Source organism: Pelodiscus sinensis, chromosome 18, assembly GCF_049634645.1.
Source record: "Pelodiscus sinensis isolate JC-2024 chromosome 18, ASM4963464v1, whole genome shotgun sequence".
Classification (NCBI taxonomy): Eukaryota; Metazoa; Chordata; order Testudines; family Trionychidae; genus Pelodiscus; species Pelodiscus sinensis.
In genome coordinates this window covers 19,731,729-19,754,409 of record NC_134728.1, presented here as the reverse complement: position 1 = coordinate 19,754,409, position 22,681 = coordinate 19,731,729, and the positions used below count along the sequence as shown (strand labels likewise).

At 50.1% G+C, this 22,681-nt stretch overlaps 1 protein-coding gene across 1 annotated transcript in view; it reads right to left on the bottom strand.

Moving 5' to 3' along the window:
- Window positions 1–310: 310 nt before the first annotated feature.
- LOC102450506 (opsin-5-like) overlaps window positions 311–22,681 on the bottom strand; it is a 51,835-nt gene continuing 29,464 nt past the window's right edge. Inside the window, exons 3-6 of the mRNA XM_075901221.1 lie at window positions 18,154–18,316; window positions 16,267–16,394; window positions 5,345–5,673; window positions 311–889 (exon numbers count right to left, since the gene is read on the bottom strand). Coding sequence (XP_075757336.1) covers window positions 311–889; window positions 5,345–5,673; window positions 16,267–16,394; window positions 18,154–18,316 — 1,199 coding nt within the window. The remainder of the gene's footprint in view (window positions 890–5,344; window positions 5,674–16,266; window positions 16,395–18,153; window positions 18,317–22,681) is intronic.

Here is a 22,681-nt window from a genome sequence, read left to right as displayed (position 1 = left end):
AATATGGAAAAGGGGCCCTGAGGAGCCTGTTGCTATAGAAACATCATCATTGTCATACACGGAGGGCCAGACTCCCAGGGACCACTGTCCATGTTTGTAGGGACAATCTATGGGCCCAGAATTGCAACAGTAAAAATGGAAGGCTGGTGTATGGTTTTTCTGAATCCCATAAAGGGCATTTTGCAGGTCAGGGCCCATCTGCCACATAAACAGATTATTTTTTTTAAAATATATGGAGCTAAAATATTCCCTGATGTCTAGAATGTGGGAGGCCTCATCCTGCTTGGGAGACCCTGGCCTCCCGAGATGCTCAGATAAGATCTTTCACAATGTCTGACGGCAGAATGGATCCTGCCATGCTTGTGGTCCCCATTCCCGATTTCTTCCTTGTCACTAGCACCATGACCGGCATGTTCCTCTTCAGAGCTGGCTGGCAGGCAGGCCCATCTGCCAGGGACTTAGGCCTGGCTGTTGGGGCAGGCTGCTGGGTGAGCTTATAGCACCTAGGATAGTTACTAAAACATTCGAAAGTGTCGTTGCAGTTCCTGCAAGGCCCGGGGGAGTCGGGGAAGGCTGTGGAGAGCCTGGCAGAGGTTCTGGCCTCTCTGGTCTGGAAAGACTGGAGCGGGATGACACTGTGGTGGCTGCAGCAGAGGATGGCGCAGATGGCCTGCAGGAGGGACAGCTCTTTGGAGAGGAACTTCTGGAAGTTGGGTTTGAAGAGCAGGTAGACCAGAGGGTTGTAGGTGGTGGAGGACTTGGCGAAAACGGCAGAGAGGGCAAAGGCCAGAGCTGGAACTTGGCTGGCATCTCCAAAGGCTGCCCACATGGCGACAATTGCATATGGGGTCCAGGCGGCCAGAAATCCAATGCACACAGCTACGCTAAGCTGGAAGAGAAAAGGAAATGACAATGGTAGAGAACACAGTATCCCCAACCCTCCTGCAGTGCACACCAGACAGGCCTATGCTCAAAATCGCATGTGTAAGCATCCCTAAGTGAGGAGAGGATGGGGGAGGGTTATACATCGACCTTAACCCCAAATCATTCAGCCATGGCCCCTAGGGGCCAGAGCCAGCTCTCTGGCTCAAACTTCTCCTCGCAACCCAGCTGCAGTAATGCATCTAAGGGAGGAAATGATACCCTGGACGTGAACAGGAGGTGGGTCTCTGTCTGTCAATACTCCCTCCCAGTCACCAACAGACCACAAAAACTTCTAATAGGGATGGAGTCAGGAGACCTAAATGCAGGAAATAGCTCCTGAGAGAGGCCTGTTGAAATGAAACCAGGTGTGAGCGTAAGCACTCCTGTCTGCCCTCTCTTGCTCTGAGGTTTTAACCCTGCCTACATGTTGAAGGACCCAGAGGTTATCAGCAGGTGGGATTGAACTTGGGACCTTGGGGGGGCTAAAGCCTTGCTGTAGAGCAGACATCACACTCCTGCTCACTGGTCTTGTGCCTCTGGGTTACATGGGGTGGATGTCCAGGGGAGTGGTGTATTGAATGCAGTCTGAGAGCCCTACTCACCTGTTTCTTTAAATAGCTATGCTCTAGACCAGGGCTTTTCAAACTCTGCGTGGTGGCTTGGAAGGGCAAGCCGCTAGCCAGCTGTGAGATGCTTTGTTTACCTGTGCCTCCGCCAGTACGGGTGATCACAGCTCCTGGGGGTTGCACGTCCCTGTTCCTGGCCCGTGGGAGCTGTGGGAAGCTGTGTCCTGGTCCACACCAGCTCCCAGGACTGGGAACAGTGATCTGCAGCCCATGGGAATGCGATTGCCTGTACCTGCCGAGGGGCAGGTAAACAAAGCATCTTGTGGCCAGCTAGCATCTTGCCCTTACAAGCCATGGTCCAGTGTTTGAAAACTCCTGATCTAAAAAGCAGCATGCTGCTTGGACAAGCAGGAAGGTGCAGTATGTAAATGGCTACCCTGCCACCCGGCAACCTAACCAACACAGGCCAAGCAAGGCAGCATGTTTCAGCTCAGTCATATTAGACCTTCAATGGCGTTAACCATATTGTTTTGTTCTACATAGTGCAGGACACTTGGTGGGGAAAGGGTAAGAATCCTGAAGCTTTCCTTAGCGTGAGGAGATGTGAAAGAGCACAAGTGGGCTGAACATAAGCTCTTTGGGACAGAAGAAGTCTTGTATTAGTCACACCAAGAAGCCCTAAGTCAGCTCTGTACTTCAACGTGCACAGTGAGAGACAGCTCCTGTCCCAAAGAACATACGTTCTACAGAGAAAGCGGGGGGGTGGGGGTATTCTCATTCCCATTTTACAGATGAAGAACAAAGGCACAAAAGAAGTTAACTCAGAGCCCTGCCATTAAGTGCTGGCCCAGTTGCTTCCTCACAAGTCCACTCTTCTTCCAATACCAAACATATGTTTGAGTTTGTTAGAAAATCAAATTTTTTCCTTTAAAAAGGGCATCAATTCTCTTGGCAGACTTCCCCTCCCTCCCCCCAGCCCCTGGTAAATTACAGTATTAGCATGTAGACTGGGGAATAGTGAGTCATGAAGACAGCCCTTTTTTATTTCCAATGTAATTTAATAGAGGAAAACAAAGCCATCAGATGACTTTAAAGGAGATAGGCAAGGGCTGTACTAGCACCACGCACATACACACCTAGAATATTAATTGGGCTTGGCAAACACTTTTACTTTCCAGAAGCTTTCAAGGAGTCTCATTAGTTTAGGGGCACAGAAATATGGACTCCCTCAAATGTTTGACTCTGAGCTCCAAACAAACTGTTTGAGTCAGTGAGCAAGAGCCTAGCATGTCTGAAGATGGCCTCCAGGAAGCTGCCTCCATCTGTCACTAGTGAAGGTGGCTTTGCCTTTCTGGCTCCAAACTGCTCCATAATAAAAGGAGAATGTTTGCCAGCAAATCAAGGCAGCTCTGGAAACAGTCTGTGATGCTGCTGTCACTAGAGAGTCAGGAGATGCTCAGATTTTGAGATGCAAAGGGACGGAAGAGAATCACATTTTCAGCCTTCACTTCCCTTTTGTTTTAAGGTTTTGTGCCTGGGGAATGTGGGGGAGGGAAGGAATAGTTTCAGACAAGATTTGTTGCTGATCGAATGAGAATTTCTTTCAGTCGATGAGCCTGTGTGTTTCATTCATATGTCACTATGCAAGGAAATGGCAACCTCCATCTTTTCCCTTCCCACTTTCATGTTGTCAATTATTTATTATCTACACTTTCCCAATCCTCCACCATGTGTCTTGACTGCCATTGTGCCTAAGGAGGATTTGAAGAGTCGTTAGTGTCTGTGTTTCTTCTTTGAAAGAAGAGAAGGGGGAGAGCTAGGAAATTTCGAGCAAGGATTCAGATTAAATTTTGGCTGACATCTAGATGGTACAGCATCTGGCTTTTGGTTCAGACCTATTTCTAGTGCAGAGCAAGTGGTTTCAGAATTTAGTCTTCTGATGAGTTTGTCTGGATATGCCAGATCTTCATAGATTCAGCAGCTACAGGCGTAGTGCTGTGTGTGTTACCTGGTTTGATTGAACAGTGGCAGTAAACTGAGCATTGAATGTTGCGAAGTGTCCATGTGAATGCATATATTTGCATGCCTAGCTTGTTTGAGAATCTAACCCTCAAGTCTTGGGGAGTATTTGAGGCATCTTGGCTACTAGTTACTCAGGAAAGGTAATGAAACCTGATACTTCTGGCGTCAGCTGATCCCTGCTGGGGCTAGAAAGGAATGGCCTAACATGATCAATTGGTCAGCAGCATGGAGGAAAGGAGGGCACACTGCTCTGGTGCTCAACCTATTTACCACTGCGGACTGCCCACACAGCTCTGTTATGTGGGCTGCTCCATGCAGTGTCTATCCTACCTGTATGGCCCTGAAGGTCGCATGATTGGGCCCCAGGTTGGGAATCACTACTCTAAAGCATGAGGTGCTGGACTTGCAGTACTAGTGACGTGCTGCAGTAAAGCAAATCGTGTTGAATGCTACATACTGCGTCTTCAACCAATGACCTGGACAGGCCTTCCAGCTGCACTAGAGGGTCACAGCAGTGAGAGATCAGAGTCTGGTCCCCTGCAAGCTCTTCCAGCCCCTACAAGAGGTGTATCAATAGGGCCCTACCAAATCCACGGCTGTGAACGTTGTGGACTGTGAAACCTGGTATCACCCTACGAAATCTGCTGTCTTGTATGCCATATAGTTTTCACAGGTGAGACCAGCATTTCTCAAATTGGGGCTCTTGGTCTAATGGGGAGTTCTGGGGGGGGGGGAGGGTTGTCCTAAGATTATTTTAGGAAGAGGTGGAAGTAACTTCAATTGCTTACCAGTACAGTCGTAGCACCATTCTCCTACACACTTAACTTTGTGGATTCCTCCGCGTGCCTTTGGTACAGAAATTAAAGCTACTCCTGCCAGTGCTCTAGAATTAAACTTTTAATATTGGAATAAAAGCCCGAACTCACTGTCACAATTCTCTCCTCTCCTCCAGCTTAAGGGATTCCCTATGGAAAGCAGATAGCATAGGGTGGAGGTGGAGAGAACCACATTCAAGAGAAATGTGGAAGGAGGGAGCCAACCCCACTAAGCCCAGGTGCAAGAGAAGACCCCGCAGGCTCTGAGCCCCATTCCACAGCATGGGATCCTGCACCAGTCCAACCCACTCCTGCCCTTTCCAATCATGGCCAAAGCAATGGGCTCCACCACCCCGAGCTCTCCCCTCCCCCCACCTTCATGCAGCAGCAGCCATGGTTCCTCTCCAGCATGCGGCAAGGAGGAGGGGGGTTGGCAGGTGGAGAAGCCCAGCACTTCCAGGAATATTTCCAGCCTCAGCAGCTGCTGTGTTGCCAGGCTGCAGGAGCTGTCTGGGAGGGAGGAGTTGGTGGTCTGGGGGTGGCAGCAGCACACACAGCAATGAGGGAGCTGCAGCTCCAGAGGGAGCCCACAGCAAAGCTACCCCGGCCCCTCCCCATCAGCAGCTTGGTCCTGGCTGGAAGGTATGAGCCCAGGCATCCCGGAGAGGAAGCAACAAGAGGTGAAAATAAGCCAGTAGTGAATGCTTTGGCCAGTTTTCTTACTGGTTCGCTGTACTAGCTGGTACCAGCTCATTTTAACCTCTGGTTTTTAGGGGAGGGGATTTCCAGTATCTCACCCTTACTTATGTGCTGCCTTAAGAGTTGGGCAACCAGAGAGTATCATCCCCATTTTACAGGTAGGAAAACGGAGGCACAGAAAGGGGATTGTCCTGGCCTCATGGGGTCCAGCATCCCAGTCTGCACTGTATCCCCTTAGTAATGCTTTCCCCACCTGGGGTGAGCGCCCCTGCAAAGCCCCTATGCTGTCTCTGCTGCTCGCCCACCCGCTTGCCCTACCTTTACAATCAAGCCGTGCACACTGTTGGCTTTGCTCTGCGGTGACATGTGCTGCTTCACGGCTCTTCGGGCCACTTTCACAGTCCACAGGATGAGTGAGTAGGAGAAGAGGATCAGGAGGCAGGGGAAGAGGTAACAGAAGACGAAGAGCGCCACGATGTAGATCACTGCCTCCCTGGTCGTAGCTTTCCACTTCAGGCAACAAGCTGTCCCGTAGGGCTCTGGGCCATAACTGCCCCAGTTGGCCAGAGGAGCTACGGCAAAGACAAGGGCGTACGCCCAGACACACAGTAGCAGGACTCCAGCATGGGTGGGGGAGAACTTATTGCCTGCAAGAGAGAAATGGCAGCTGTTGGCAGGCATTCGAAGACCAGGGCTGAGGCTGACCTCCCTGCGTTCTGGTGGGTTGGCTTTCCGAAAAGGCCTGGAATCTGGAGCCATTTCTCTGAGCCAGCCCAACATGCAGGGCATTGATCTAGAATAGGCCCTACCCACGAACCACCCCTCTCCCTGGGCATTTCTGGCAGAGCAGACTTAGAAAAGGGGTGAGTCCTCCTTGTAAAGATAGTGAAACTGGGGCACAGCCAGGCGACTTGCCTGTCACCTTGGGCAGGAGGCAGAGCTAAGACCAGAACTTATCTCCTACTCCTCCACTCAAGGCATGTCTGCGGGTACATGCTGCTTTCCCTGCTAGTAGCAAAGGCTCTTAAGGACTGAGGAGATTTTATTTGTATTTGTATTTTTAATTTTTTTTTTTTTTTTTTTGGTACAAACAAAACTGCCCTTAGAGGAGGCTCCTTCCCCTCCCCCACTGCTCTTAGCTCAGTCAGTAGCATTTCTTGAAGAACTGTTGCTCTCTGCTTTCGTTTTCTGAGGTACTCTGGGAGAGAGGGTTGGCAACTACTCCACCAAAGGCTTTAGACAAAGCTTTGCACTCTGGACCTTTAAATGTCCATGGGCTCAGGACCGTGTTTTCAAAGGGCCTCTGGCAATGCGGTGTTTAATGCACAGTAAATAGTGTGCACCTCTGTGCATGGAACTGGATTTACACACATCCGCTGCTACACCTGCAAATACTTTCAGAAGCCCTTTGAGCCTGTGTCCCTTATTGTCCATGCTGATGGAAAGCTCCAGCCCCAAGCAGTAGGGCTTCTTGATGTGTGCCACTCATGTCCATTTGTCTAGATATTAGTCACAGGATGGAGAATAGCAGATTAGGTCCCCCACTCTAGCAAGGCTGGCTGTAACAAGGAAACTGTGCACTATGGCAGACCAAAGGCAGCGGGCTGCAGGAGTTTGGTGGAGGGCCCCGTCATGAGAACTACATGCACGGGTACACCAGTCTGTCCCTCTGGGTTCTGAGCATGAGACTGACTCTGGCCTTCTCCAGTAAGGTGTGCCAAAGCCTTGGCCCTGTATCAACTTCCAAGACCCTGAGGAAAGCAGCTGTGGAGGGACTGGAAGGTCATTGTTACAGGAAGGGGCTCTGTGAAGTATCCCAGGACGATCCCAGGCAAGGCTTTGGAGCTTAACTCTGAGACCTTGAATTCGATGCAGAGTTCCACCGGGATCCAGAGTGGTAACTCCGGGTGGCTGGTGAGAAGAAGGCTGCTGTGCTCTGGAGTTGGTAAAGGCTTCAAGCTTTCCCGATGTCCAAGCCCTTGTCTCTAGATGAAGCCTGTGGCCAGCACCCAGCCTGGAGGGCTAGAGGGCTTCCGTCTCTGCAACCAGGCCTCTTGCTGAGAGGAGGTGCAGTTCTCTGGCTGCTCACATGTGAATGAGGTGTGTGTGTGGTCATCCTATGGTGCGCACTTCTCAGCAGCCCGCCGCCCCGGAGCGCTGATGTAACAGTCTTCAGCAGACCCCTTTGAGCCAGGGCAAGGTGAAGGTGGTAGATAGGTGTCTACAATGTTTCCGTCCTCTGTGTTATGCTTGGTTCTTGTCCCACCAGGCGGAAGGCGACGGAGCTATTTACAATGATGCACAGATGACATCCTCTCTGTGTTTTGGCATTAGCGGCTATGGCATTTCATAGTTTCCCACAATGCCTCCAAAGAGCTGGAGAAGGGGGTCTGAGTTTTGTGGGACTCCACAGGAACTCAGTCTGAACGGGGAGGAAGATTTGCCTACCAGCATTCTCTCTAAGCGTCCCACAAGGTAGGACGAGAGCTGTTCCACAGCAGTCCTATCAGCTTCTGGTACAAATCAGGAGGCCTTCTGGAAATGTAGGCTTGAAGACATTACAGTTTGCAGGCACATGATCCTAGCTCCAGTGGGTTAAAGTTACCCCTGGTGTAACTCCACATGGGAGAGAACAATAAGCTGTTAGTAGCTGGTTGTTGCGGAGTGAATCTTCCAGGGAGAGGAGCTGAGATGCTGATTGTTACGGGAAGCTCTAGGAGCGTAACACACTCTGGCCTAAGGCCTTGCTGCCTGCCAGTCACCACTCTGCCTTGCGTCCAGCCAGGAGCACGTCTCCATGGACACCGTGCACAGTACGCTTTAGCTCAGGAGCACCGATCAGCCACGGCACTGCAGAGAGCTGCCTGGTGGAGAACTGCAATCAGCAATGAGCGGAGGACCTCAGACTTGAACAAATACTAACCAGGGAAGCGTCACCAAGCTCTGGGCAGCAGGCCCACTGATAGGGGTGAGGAACAAAGGGGACAACTGCTCCTGGGCCCAGCAATAGAGAAGGTCCTGGAGATGCTGACCACCACCACTAGTGCAGCAGCGGCGGCTGGAGCCACAGGCCTTAAATCACTGCTGGAGTGCTGTGGGGAGCAGGGAGCATGGTGCTGTCTGGGCAGTGCTGAAGGCTGCCTTGCTCCAACCCCGTCCTTTCCACTTGAGGCCCCTCCCCTTCTGGGGCACAGAGCATGCCCCTCCCCACCTTGGCCAGGGGCCCAGCGAGCCTGTGGGTCTCACTGCTGGGCGGGGCAATACAGCAGGGCTGAATTTTGTTTTGAAAGAGGTGCTGGGGCCTGAGCACCTTTTTAACGTTCATAACTGATGCACCAAGCACAGAGGTGCCGGGACTATGACCTGCCAAGCTTAGAAGTGCTGGGGCTGAGCCCTGTCCTAAATTAAGCCCTGCAGTGTAATGTGCTCTTAGTCTCATCTGACAGGCTGGAAAAATGAGGCCCAGGAGGAAAGAGGAATGACGTGCCCCAGTTAGTGGGTAAAACCCTGACTGGCTAACAGGTAGAAAGCCTGGCCTTCCTCTTCCACAGAATGGGTGGCCTATAGCATTCATGGTGAAATACATAACCAGGGGAAAGTGAGGTAACAGGAGACATACCCCAGTGAGATCTATTAGTCTCACATGCGAGACCTGGTGAGCATTGCCAGTCAATCAGCATTTATATTAAACCTGGACCAAGCACTTATACTTTGTAATAGTCCCTTTCCCCTATTCCTTGCCTTCTAGGGCTTACCTACCCAGGGAAAGGAGGTGGAGTTTACTATGCACGAATTTGGGATGGAGTCCATTGAAATGGCCTGTGTACATATAGCCCACATACTGAGTGGGTATGGTTCAGTGTCCCATGGAGTGGCCCTTAGCCCGCTTACAGGAAGAGATGAGAATGAGTGAGCTCTACGGCCATTTTCCTTGACACAGATAAGGATTTGGGGGAGGTGCCTTGGGGGATTTGCATCTGGAAACGTAGAGATCAGAACTTTTATGTAAATTTAAATCAACAGCCTTATCAGAGTTTTCTTCAGAAAACCCAGTCAATGAAACACGAGTTGGCTTTTTCTCTGCTCCCTCCCCCTCCCCTAAATCCTAAACTCTCTCATCTTCTAAGGGCTTAATTTTAAAGAGCCCAATCTTCAGACATATGTTGAAATAACTTTTCTTTGAAACGAAGCAATTAAAAATATGCTGAGATTAGTCATTTCCTAGTGGAAAATGCACAAGTGCATTACAGAAAAAGATAAGCTTGAGAAGCCACATAACCAAGTGCAGTAATAATCTAGAGAGCAGAAACAGAAATTGCAGAGGGAAAAGATGTCTGCCTTTTAATGGCCAAATTTAATCTCTCTTTTTTTCCCCACCTTTTGTGATCAATTTCTGCAGCTATAAAAAGTGATCCCATAAGCTTTGTGCTGGCTGCTTAACTGAGGCGATTTCCTTCCAGTGCTGTCTCTCTGCATGGGATTGTTTGCCTCTATAGAACATCTGCTTTGTGTCCCTCCCCCGTCATGCATCTGTTAAAGTTTGCAAGCAAGTCAGTGTCTCCCTGCAGACAGGCAGTTGAGTGTGCAGGTACCAGCCTAGCTGTGGTGAAGGAGGGAGCTACATTGTGCAGTATGGAGGCCCTATCCTGACATGAATTAATGAGAACTCAACGGAAAGTTTGGCTCTGACTTGCATCAAGTAATGCGTTAAGTAACAGTGGCACTTCGCTAGTGTCCTTCATTTCTTCCAAAGTACTTTACATACAAACGATTAATCATTGCAAATCCCCAAATAGCAGGTCACTATTTATTATCTCCATTATACAGCTGGCAGAAACACAAACAATCAAATTACTGCTGCCAGTGTACCATGGGGAGACATTGGCAGAAATGGAACTAGAATCCACACGTCCCTACTCTAGTTCCCAAGAGTCACTTTCTGCTACCACTAAGGGCTAGCTCTCCAAAGAGACCAAAAACGTGCCTCCCGGCGAGTGAATAGCCATTTGGCACACACATATTGGGTGTTTCTGCAGTCAGTATTTCTGTGCATCTGGGATCCGGCCCCTGGGGTGTGTGTGAAAGTGTGAGGCTGCCATTGCCTTGTGCCTCTCAAATCAAAGAATGTGACCACTCGTGGCACTTGCCAAACAAAGTTCACTGGGAAACTTTGTGTGTGAATTTTAAAGCTGGCAGGAAAATTTCTTCTCTCCTTTTGGTTCTGTTTCCTCCCACTGTTGCTGGGATGGGGAGAGTATGGGGGGGGGGGGAAGAGAAGTATTGAGACTAGGGGTGTAAATGGTTACCTGGTAAGCCTCACCCTTAATGGATGAGGTTTGCCAGCTTGGGTTAACCAGTAAGGGCTGGAGCAGCTCCCTGCCAACCCTGGGCAAAGGGCTGCTCCAGCCCCATGGTGTCCTCTGTAGGCTGGGGCTGCTCCAGACAATTGGCCAGAGCAGCCCCTGTCCATGGAGAGCCCACCCAGCTCTCTTGCCTCAGGCCACACACTGGCTTCCAGAGAGGCTTCGCTGGAGGCTCTGCAGGATAAAGCTTATTTAAGCTTGAGCCCACAGCACGTGGTTTTTAGTGGTTACCCAGTTACATTTTTAAGTGACTTTTTACATCCCTAATTGAGAAGGGACGTGCCTGATAGAACAGAGGGCACATTTCCAATCTGTCTGGAGGGACGTGCTCCCAAGCAGGGTTCAGGCAGCTGCCACTGGTTGCCTAAGGCTTAGGTCAAGGGCTGCATAAGCTCATGATCAGCCTGTTCATCAGGTACTTCTACATCATCAAGAGGGACACCAATGTAGGCACTTGTTTGGACTTCATTGGTGCCACATCAGGCTCTAATAACCCAGCATCATGGTTTCCATTGAGACGCTGCTTTGTGGACAGGCCTGGGCTTCCCTTCCCAGGACCTCCATTGCAGAAGTATGTTGCTGTGCATTTGTGGGTGGGTAAATCACCAATCCACCAAACTCTGGCACAAGATGGAGACACGTTCAACAAGTGACTGAAATGAGCTACTTGGGTCCTTCCTGGGCTGCTACATTTATTTATTGGAGACTATATCTTGGAGGATCTGTCTGAAAATCAAGTTAATATGGTTGGGCTTTATGATATTCATATTTGTCTGAAATCCAAAATCTGTGAAGATATACCTTGGTTGACAGGTTCAGCTGTCTGAATGAGAAAATGTAAGTCATTCCTTCAGGACAGTATAAAAACATCTAGGATACGTGTCTAGACAGGTATCTAGACCTCAGCTGCCCTTTGGATGTGATTTGTACCCGGTGTGTTTTGGTGGGTAGGGGGAGGGAGGTTGGGTGGGTGTGTGTGTGTGTGTTTGTTTTTTGTACCCAGACCATGAACTGCAGGTACAACTCTAAGTATGTCTCTTTAACTACCTGATTCACACCCAAATTTGGGTGGAGTTGCAAGCAGTTAGATTAGCATCTAGAAACTACAGGTGAAGGTGAAGATGGTGCTGCCAAAGGGAGTTGTCCCATTGTGCACTTGGGCCAGCAATGTTAGTTATTACCCAGCGTTAAATTTGCCAATGGTGGATCAAAATAAAAGGTCGGCGCTCAACTTCTCACAGTTAGACCAGCTCTCCGTGCCATCCTGATACAGCCATAGGGGAAATATGACACTTTCTTGCAATACTATGGTTAGAAAAATAGCAACAATTTAGAGCCAGATTTTCATGCCCCATGCCTCATCTGCATGCACAATGCTGGCATACGCTCACTACAATGTGCCTATGTATAGAGGCTTAGGCTGTAGTGTGCACCACTCGTTTTATTGCTTCATGAAGCAATCTCCTTAAAATACACCCCTATGAGACTAATGTTCCTACTGGGGTGAATGTTATGTCAATTACTGTCTCATGTTATGAAACTCACCCTCCCTGCCCAAAGGCTTAATGGAATTTAGCCCAGCCTGCAGCCTCTGTGCAGCCACCACTAACTTGCCTTTGCTGTGCCACAGCCCCTGGCTCAAGCCCTCCTCTTGGGGGAGGCAGGGTGGGTGTGTGTGTGTGTGTGTGTGTGTGTGTGTGTGTGTGTGTGTGTGTCCAGTAGCTCTTCCTCCAGCCGTCCTCAGCTGCCCACTGCACTGTCATATCTAGAGCAGACAGGGAGCCCCTCTCCAGAGCATGCAGAGGATTCCCAGGCTCCCATAGGCAACTGGTCTTCCTGAGGCCCTCACCTACAGCCCTGCATGGATACAGAATTGGTATCTGCCTCTGCAGACATGACCGGCAAATAACCACGTCCGCAGAGGCGGATCCACGTCCGCAGAGGTGGCTACCTGCGGATCTCTGCAAGTGGGAAGGGCTCCAGATGCAATATTTGTATTGGCAAAAATGAGTTGCAGCTGCAGATAGTGACAGATATAAAGCAAAGATCCTTGGATTTGCAGGGCTCTACCCGTATATGACCCCCACTGTGGGGTTGAAGTGGGGTAGAAGGTGGCTGTTACCCACCATGACTACATCTGCCATCCCTCCTCCTCATGCGCTTATGAGAACAGCTCTAACCCTCTAGTGTCCCCTGGCCCTGCTATGGAAGCTCCTTCCTTGGGCACTAGCTAAAACTCACCCCTTTGCCAGAAAAGTCCAGACTGTTGTTTTTTCTGGTGCCCCTGGGCTCACTGCCCTGGTGGCTGTATGGAGGAGCAGTGCTGGTGCTTGGGCAGGGATGGGAGCATGAGTCTTTACTTTAATGGAGAGTAGCCTTCTGACAATCAACTGCAGATGGACAACTAAGGATCCCAGCTGCCTCCCCACTCAGTCTTCCCCCAGACATCCCAGCCCTTAACAAGCCCTGCCTCCTAACATGTTTGGAGCCTGATTCTGCCACCCTTACTCCCATGGGCTAGCATCTGACTATTCAAGAGCCTCAGAAACCGGTGGAAGCAGTGTCTACACAGCAGCGTTACTGCAGAATAACTAGTGTTATTCCGAAATAACAAAACGCGTCTACACTGCAAGCTATTATTTCAAATAATGTCGAGCTGGAGGACTTCTTATTCCAACTCCTGTAACCCTCATTTCACGAGGAGTGGGGGGAGTCGAAGGGGGAGTGCTCTTCCTTTGGCTTCCTGCTGCACAGACAAAAGCCGAATTAAGCTATTTCAGTTTGAGCTATGTCAACTGTGTAACTCAAGTTGCATAGCTTAATTCAACTTCTTTGCCCTGCTGTGTAGACATGCCCCAAGTGACTCCTTGGAGTCAGGTACTACTCCATGTGGCTAAGGCATTGGAACTGGGCTCTCCATAAATGCTTATGTCCTGAATTGGGCCCTGAAGGTTAATTGACTTGAGGCATTTCAGATTGAAGATCAGAGCTGTCCCTAGGGGGACGCGGTGCCTGGAGCAACCCCTGTGCCACCCTACCCCACTGCACCCCTTGCCCCAAGCCCTACCACTGCTCTGCCTCTTCCTGCTCCTGCTTTGCCCCTCCCATCCCCATTGCACCCCTTCACCAAAGCCGCCTCCACCCACGCTACACGACCGTGGGATTACCGGGTGGCCTGGTGTTAGGCCAACAGCAGGGTCCAGCCCCCACCACACTCACTGCTGCAGTGAGCCACGGAAAGTGGAGCAATGCAGCACCCTGCTCCACTCTGCCGCCATCTCCCAGCTGGGTTGCAGCACGTCAGTGCAGGGGCAGGAAGCAGAGTGACCCGATCCCAGGTTGGGCCCACTGCGCTCTGCTCCCCTAAGCCCTGCATTGCTTAGGGGGGAGAGGTGGGCCAGGGCTGCAGCGCTCTGCTTTCCATCACTGCCATGGACCGGAGCGACCCAGCTGGGAGATAGCGATGCAGCAGCCTGCTCCACTCTGCTTCCCATGTCTCCCACCACCGTGGTGAGTAGGGGGATGGCGACTGCTGCCCGTCCCAGGCCTGTCAGATAACCCCCCACCATGCCCTGGGCCCCGGGGCTAACCTAACTATCCCATCCATAGGATGGCTGAGGGGTCGCCACAGGGCCCTCCAAAGCATGGGGCTTGGGGCAGCTGCCCCAAACTGTTCTGTGGATGAGACTGTTCTGCTAAGGGCCTGAGGCATACAGGGGTTGCCAACTCCCTGATCATGTCTGTTGATCTAATGCAGTCGGGCCACCGATGGGGCTTCCCTACCTTGAAGAACGCCTCTCCCACAAGACTGCTACACTCCATGTTTCACATAGAAATATGTGAGAAAAGAAGTTTGAGCTCCCTCTGTCCAGGGGAAATGAAGGCCCAGATGCACCGAATTATGAGTGTTCCTCTGCGTGTGCTGCCTGTACACCTAATGTGGGTCTGTGGCTCATAATCATCCCCCAGAATGGCAATCCCCATTTACATGTCCAATCACAATCAGTGTGTGTACCGATTAGGTGTGAAAGTGCATGCAAACTTCTGCATGTACAGTCCTAAAAGTCTGTACCTAGAACACATTTTTCATTTGCGATCTCTGTAGTGTAATGTGTCATAAGGATCAATCTGCACAAATCCAGCTATGATTTTCTCCTTATTTCTGTCTTGCACAGCATCAGCCATATGGCTAACAGTAGGATTGACAGCCCTCCAGAAGTGTGCTGGAATCTCCAGGTGTTAAGGATTAATCTTTAATTAAAGATTGTCATGTGACAACCTCCAAGAATACATCGAATCAAAATTGGCAACTCTAGAACCCGGAAATGTCCTAGAGCGGACATGTAGGCTATGTCTACACTCACAGCTTCTAGCACAAGTACAGCCGTTCTTGCGCAAGAATCTGCAGAGCGTCCACACTGCCCGCCTGCTCTTCCGCAAGTAAATTTACAGTACAGCGTGGTAAGAGAGGGCTCCTTGTACAAGAGCTATGCTTTCTTTTTTTTTTTTATAACAGGTGTAAGCCCTCTTGCACAGGAGATCTTGCACAAGAGGGCAGTGTGGACGCTCTGCAGGGATTTCTTGCGCAAGAAAGCCCTATGGCTAAAATGGCCATCAGAGCTTTCTTGCACAAGAAAGCATCCACGCTATCATGGGTGCTCTTGCGCAAAAGCACAGCTTTCACATGGCACTGTGGACATTTTCTTGTGCAAGAGTTCTTGCACAAGAAGCTGCAAGTGTAGACCGTCGTAGTGTTTCCACTGGGCAAAGACAGTCAGCCGTGAAACCGACCCAACCTGACCCAGACACAGAATATGCACTTGTACAGAGTACCTGAAAATTTGGGGCAGCAGTGGGTCTTCTTGTCCACCCACTGCATCTTCCTGTCCCTGTTTTGTGGCTCGGCTTCCTTGCGAGAGGATCTAGTTAACTTACAAGTGAGAGAGCCTGACAGACCTATTAGCATAATATCCAACCTGTGAAAGAGCTGTTCAAGTGGCAATGAAGCCATTTAACAGGCATTTGCCAATCCCAAGTATATCCTGTCAATTTACTGTGTTAGTTGACAAGACCTTGGTTTAAAATTTGTTTTAAAAATATTTCATTTGCGATCATTATAAAATCACATCTCTAAAAAACTGCTCTCCTAGGCTGCCATCAGGCAAAGGGGCACAATTTTAATAGTACTGCATAGAGCCCCATAAACCCTGAGGCTGGCCCTGCATGCAATGTGTGCTCATGTTAAGGCAGGAGCTCACACATGCAGTAACTGTTTTTATCTGCAGCCCAGCACTCAGACTAATGTGGAATTGCCTGCCCTGAAACAGTCTATGAAATCCTACCTAGTCTGATCCTAACAAACAAAAGTCACACAGCAATGTGGGCAAATGGGCAAGAAACACATTGGCATACCCAGGAATTGGCTTTTGGAAAGTGACTGCTGAGTCACACCCCAAAGTTCTCTGGAAGCTTTGAGACCTTGTTGCATGTACAATTAGCACATGGCAGGGATACTGGGGCTCAAACACATCCCCTTATTTAATTAGGGGCTGGGACATAATAAATTGAACTTCTTCCCACCCACACATCTAAGGACCTGCTGCGTTGATTGTATGGCACCAAACAGTAAATGGGATGGTGATGAATTTACATACACAAATTAAAAGAGGAAAACTAGTAGCTGTGGTATTATTGCTTGTGTTAATTAGGGTAATTTAAAATGTTTATGAGTATGTTCCCTAATGGAGAGTTTTCCAGAGCGAGGTTGCCAAGAGATTTGTGACCAACCTAATTGTGAAAGAATGGGGAAGATGGAATGAGTTACTGGCGGTGTAACAAGGAGGTGAGAGTAACGAAGTTACATGTCCCAGCACCTACCACATGCTGGATAACAGACCTTCAGGCAGCAAACCGTGCTTAGCACTGTCAGGCTGGTAAGACTGCAGAGGCCAAAGAACATGCCAGAGAATGCGTAGAATGTGCACACCGCATGGTTAAACAGCCATCTGGAAGGGAAAAAATGATTAAGTAAAATCAAAACCTTCACGTTTACATCAAGTGCTGCGCTTGCACTTCTTGTGACGTGGTGGGAGGGAACTTGTCTGAGTTGTTCTGTGCAGTTCATAGAGTCACATGAGTCTTTCCCTCCCAGCATTTCAAACCAGACCCCCAACTGCAGAAGCTTGGCATTCCTCCATCTCATGGTTTGACCCGGGAAACAAAACTACATCGATTGCTTCTTGCGGCTGCAACAGATTGGGGAAATAAATACCTAGGGCCTGATTGACTAAGGAGTTGGGCACATGACTGTGCCCCTACATTACACGCACAATTACCATGGCTATGAGCACAAATGAAGTTATTGTGAATACAAATTATCTTGATTAGCTGTTCATACATGCGGCTATACCTATAAACTGCATTTGCTGAAACAGTTTAACTCTTTGGACATGAATATCTGAGTGACAAGGAAGTAATAATAGCACTTACAGAGCACTCTTCATCCACAGACTTCAAAGATCTTTACAAAGGCTGGTTACTATCATCAGCCCCATTTTACAAATGGGGGGGAAAACTGAGGCGAAGTGACTTGCCCCATGTCACACAGCGAGTCAGTGGCAGAGATGGAAATAATCTCAAGTCTCTTGCCTCCCAGTCCCATGTCCTACCTATTGGTCCACACTACCACCCTCAAAAGGTGATTGGTAGTGTGTAGTGTTGGGCAAACATTGCACAAGGCTGAAAGGTTTTATCCGAGCAAAGCTCCATTTAAATAGGGAACCAGCAGGTACTGTAGCATTTCTCTTCCCCCCCCCCCCTCCTCACTGCCATACCACCTGCCAAAGGAGGGAGCCATATTAGAGGTCTGCTTGGACCTAATTTTAAAGCCCAACCTAGACCCAAACCTGATCTGAGCTCACCAACCCAACTGCAAAGTGTCAGGTCAGTTCTGAAAATGGTTTCCCCCAAATCCAACACTTTGCACGGCACGGCCTGGAGGCTTGGCCTGGGCCTGACTGGGGGGGGCGGAGGGGGGCTTCCTGCTCTCTAAATCCCATGCTCATGATCTGTCTCTGGCTGTGAGGCTGGTGTGGTGTGGTGCAGCGTGTGCTGCAGAGAGAGGTGCTGCGACTCATCACCCCACCCAGCAAGCAGCGAGGTGGGGCCAGCCAGCAGGAGGGAGGTGAGCAGAGACGACCTAGCCTGAGGCTGAGCAGGTGGGGATGTTTTCATACCCGAGCTGAGCCTGATGCTTGTTGCCGTGTCCTGCGGAGTGGCCAGGCTCCAGAGCAGGGGACCTACAGCTCATGGACCAATTGTATGACTCTTCCCCACAATGCCACATGGATTCAAATGGACTCGAACTGGAGCCCCTGCCTCTGAGAGGAGCAGACATGGTGGTCTCTGTACAGCCAGCAGCACTAGCTTATGTCCCAGGAGGGAGTTGGCGAGGAGAGGGAAGGGGAGGGGATGGCTCTATCTGTTGAGGTGGCTCATATCCAGTTTCATGCGGCGCTCTTCCTTGAGAATGATCCCTATTCCCAGAGAAGAGCATGAGTTCCCATTAGGAAAAATCTAGGGCCACTCTTTTCTCCCACTTTCCTCTGTGTAACTCTCTTGCCTCCAATGGGATTTTTCCAAACTTACACTGGTGTGATGGTGCTCAGACTTTGGCTCCACCCTTCAGTCCCACTCCTGCTCCACGCAGGATTTGCAAACTGAGACCCGGCGAAATCCCTGTTAAAGGCCGTGTAAACGAGCTACCTGTGTGCAAAGAAGGATGGCGTGGCAAATGGGAAGAGTGTCACCGTCATGCCCAGGTCACTGATAGCCAGGTTCACAATGAAGAATTCAGCAGGTTTCAAAATGGATCTCTTCCGATAGGCCACCAGCAAGAGCAGGGAATTTCCAAAGAGAGAGACAATGCCTGAAAAAAGGCAGAGACACACCCCATGTAGGACTGGATACTCAAGCTCACCAGCAGCAATTCAGTGAATGTCAGAGGGCCAGGAGGACAAGGTATGTCTTGCTGGTCACCTACAGTCGTCAGACACTGATGGGTTGTGTGTGTTTGGTAGCCAGGTACATGCAGAGATGCCACTCGCTGCCTGTATAAATGTGCAAAGGGAAGAACAGACACAAATCGCGCACACTGATTTCCCACTTTAGGGTCTGTGGGGCCCTATAGCAATCTGAGCCACATCCCTTCTTCATTGCTAAGCTGGACATGGAAACATGCACAGAAAAAACTGCTTCTTAGCTGTTACACAAAGTCCACTGTGTGCTCCTGGTACAGGAATTTGGAGTAGAGAGAGTACTGGGGAATACTCAGCCAGGATCAATGTGATCAATAAAACACCTTGCGCTGTCGTTAGTGAGCCCTGGGCAGGCAGGTGGGGGACAAGAGGCCGGGCTTTACATGGACGATATGAGCACTGAGTTCAAACTGTCTGTCCTAGCTCTTGGAATGCTCAGAAACACAATCGCTCCCACGCTGGCATTACCCCGTCTCCTCTGCATAGTCATGGTCATTTTGGTAACTGTCCTTTGCTTTAAGGAGCTCCAGGTAACCAGACATAGGGTGAGAGCTAGGCAACTCTCCAGGCTCTCCTGGAAGTAGAGCCCTGCAAATCTGCAGTTAGCCACGGGTATCTGCTTCCTTGGATGTGATTACGGATATCTGTGGCTCATTTTTGCAGATGTGGATGCAGATACAAATTTTGTATCTAGAACCCTGTAAATCTGTGGATATCCCCTTTACATCTGTGAGGATCTGCATCCGTGGGTATGGACGTGGCTATCCATATATCATTTTGGCAGATGTGGCTGCAGATACCAATGCTATATTCATGCAGGGCTCTACCTGGAAGCATCATTTTCACTCCGTACAAAAGATAGAAGTCTCTTCAAGCTTTTCAAGGCTGGTCACATCCTGGTGTATGATCTGCTTCCAGGATTTGCTGTACTTTGCAAAAACAGTGTCTTCAGCTGGCAGTGAATAATAACCATTAAACACCCAAGGGCAACTTTTAATGGGAATGTAATTGTTAGAAGCATTTGGGGATGGGGTAGCAGGCAGCATGTCAGTGAAACGGTCTCTAGGAGCAGAGTCTGAAACGGAGTTGAATTCCTGTGACTGAAGACCGAGTGGGGCATGTTCTGTGTCTAATTTCTTCCTGGCAATCTCTTTAGTGTGAGTCTGTGCTGTACGATATTGTGTTTACAAAGGAACCAAGAAGGACATTATGATGATTAGGGTAAATCAATGTTCATACCAACAGCTTTCTTCCGTTAAGTAACCCTGGTATCATTTAAAGGTGTTTTTCCTGTGTGTTGACAAAGGGGAACCTAGCTACTTGAGGGCAGACTATGGTACTGGAATGAATTCCTAGTGAATTAGCTTTTAAATGCAATACAGTGGTTACAATTACATGCCAAAGCTAATACAAACATGTTATCCTCAATAAGTAGGATTCCTGCAGGGGAGAGTTGCTCCCAAACACATAGTTTTTGAATGCTTTTTATTGGCCTCTTAAGGGGAAAGAGTTTGCAAATGTATATCCTTGTTTCCAGCACTGCTAGAGGAATCCACCACAAAGCTAATTTGACTCTTTCCCTCACCTCTTTATTAGTTGTTTTCTACTAGCTTTATTATCTGCTAGTCTCTTTCTTAGCTGCTTGCAAGAGCTGCTGACTTTCTCCGTCTTTCCACCTCCAGCGTGCTCAGGATGGGGTGAAGAAGGCTGTTGTTCCCCTTGTCTGCCACTTCATAATGTGTGTGGGTGCACTCCTGTCTGCCTGTTTGTTCCTCCATATCTGTTTCTACATGTCTGTGGGTGTGAGTGCTCTGGTGTGCACAGGTGTGGTCATTTGTATAGCTGTGAGTGCATGTGTCTGTGCATTCCTAGTGTGATTGTGCACTCTTGTGTGCGCATTTCTGTGCATTGTTTGCACACTTCTCATCTTACAGAGGTCAACACGAGGGGCCAAGGCCCCTAACATAGGCGTGCGCAGCACATTTCATTAGGGTGTGCCCCCAAAGAATTTTTTTAAAATGTACTCTTTGACCTCCATTAGCCACACCCCTAACCCCCCATTAGCCATGCCTCTGGAGGCAACACTCTCGGGGCAAGATGGACACATGACCAGAAGTAAAGGGTGTCACGTGACCCCCTCAAGGACTTTTCCCACCATCTTCCTACCAACAGGGATTAGTTTGGCCCTCACCAAACCCCCTGCATGCAACTATCCTGCAATTGCATTAACCCAATGTGTGACATTAACTCGGAGGTGGAGAGGCTGGGGGAAGTGTTCCCTCTAAGAGTTTCCTCCCATGAGCAGAATGAATTTTGTGTTGTGCACCAATACTGAGTTCATGTGGCTTGTTTGGATGTGCCACTGTGGCACCCAAGTTATTAATGAATATCTTATAAATGTCTGCCTTTTCCCTCTGCTGCCATGTCTCCTCCCCTAGCTCCATCAGCTCCCCTGGTGCCTGCTGCCCCCAACCCCTCACCCTCCTCTGCTGTCCTGACTCCTGCTCTTCTCACTGCCCTCAGACTTCCTGAGACCTGCCCCCCTCCACCAGCCCTTCTCTCCCTCCTGTGCCCACTCCTCCAGTAGCCCCACTCTGATCATATGAGCTACCCCTCCTCATCCCCTCTCCTAATACCTCCCTCTACACACCTGCCCTGCCTCTCTCCTCCGGTACTGGTCCATCCCCTGGAGGTGTCTGTCCTTCTGCTTCATCCCCAGGCACCTGCACCTTCCCGGTGCCTCCCCCTTCCCTCACTGCCCCTGCCCCCTTTGCCCTCTTTTCCCCTGATGCCTACCCCCTCACCATCCTCGACCTCCGTTCCCCTCATGCCCCTGTGCCCTCACACATGCCTTGCTCCATCCCCACTTTCCTTATGCCCACCCCTTCTTTCAAGCCTTCTCCCAGCACCTCCTCCCATCTAGTCCCCAGTGCCCTTACCCTCTCCTCTCCCAGCATCACCCTGTCCCCCCTCCCACTGACACCTCCCCTCCTGGCTCCTGCCCTTTTCCTCATTGTCTCCACTTACCTCCCCCCCACCCCCCGCATCTGTCTCTCCTCCACCCTGTCCCTTGGTGTCTTCTTTTCCTGACCTGCCCCCCTTCCATCAGCACAAGCCCCTTCCTCTCCCACCCCTTCTCCCTATTTTTCCCCCTTCCTCTCCCCTCCCCTCCCCTCGCCTACCTTCTGCCTTCCAGTTTGCAGAGCTGGAGTCTGCTGCAATCGGACCCCAGAAGTCCCCGCAGCCCAGGCTCCAGACCACATTCGCAGCCCCAGCCCAGCTGCCGTCCCACCTCTAGCCAGGCTGTGCTCCCCCACGCCCCACTCGGCGCGTCTCCTTCCACAATCCGCGGCTTGGCCATTTTTAAAAATGGCGCTGCAATGCCACACCAATGTGGCACCGCCCCCTCCTGCGTGCCACACATGACCCCATCCCCGGCGCAGCCCTGGCTCCTCCTGACACTGCCGCCTGGGTTGACGGCTTCCCTTTCCCCGGCCCGGTACCTTCCCCAGCCGGGGTCAGCTTGCCGTCCTCCTTGCCGGTGCCCCTACCGGCTCCAGTGCAGGGGTGCAGAGCCCAGTGGCTCCGTCCCGCTGGGCCAGTCTGCCTCTGCATTAGGGTGTGCCTAGGCACACCCGGCACACCCTGTTCGCACACCTATGGACCCTAATGAATGTATGAGCTCAGGCTGTTTAAAATGATGTGGGATCCATTTCTTCAGCATAAGTGCAGATAAGATTTCTTATGACCATGCTTTGTAATTGGCTTCTGAAGTGAGTTAACTCTGGTACAAGTGGAATATCACAACATTTAGATGGGATTGGGTGGAGGAAAATTAGAATATGCATCCCAGGGAGGGGTGTGGGCAGACGGCTCCTTCCTTCCCTGGCTTTGTCTGAAAATCAGCTCCTGCAGTATTGCTTACCCTCATGCATTCAAAAATCACAAGCTGGGTGCCTAAAAATCATGAGGTTTAAACAACCCAAACAAGCGAGGTTGTTTTTCTTTTGCCTGATGGTTCTTGAGCCTTCAGGGCACATTTTCAAGGTTTTCCTCTACCCAAAGAGCCAGAAACTTTGTTGAAAGATGCAATCGCATGATTGCACGCACCTGGCTTCTGTAAGAAACACTAGATGTCACAAAACCCATGATTAAATTATGACTGCCAACAGTAGCATTGCCAGCTATCTTAGGCCAGGCCTACATTAGACCCTGCAGGTCAACTTAAGGCAGTGATCACCAACCAGTAGATCAAG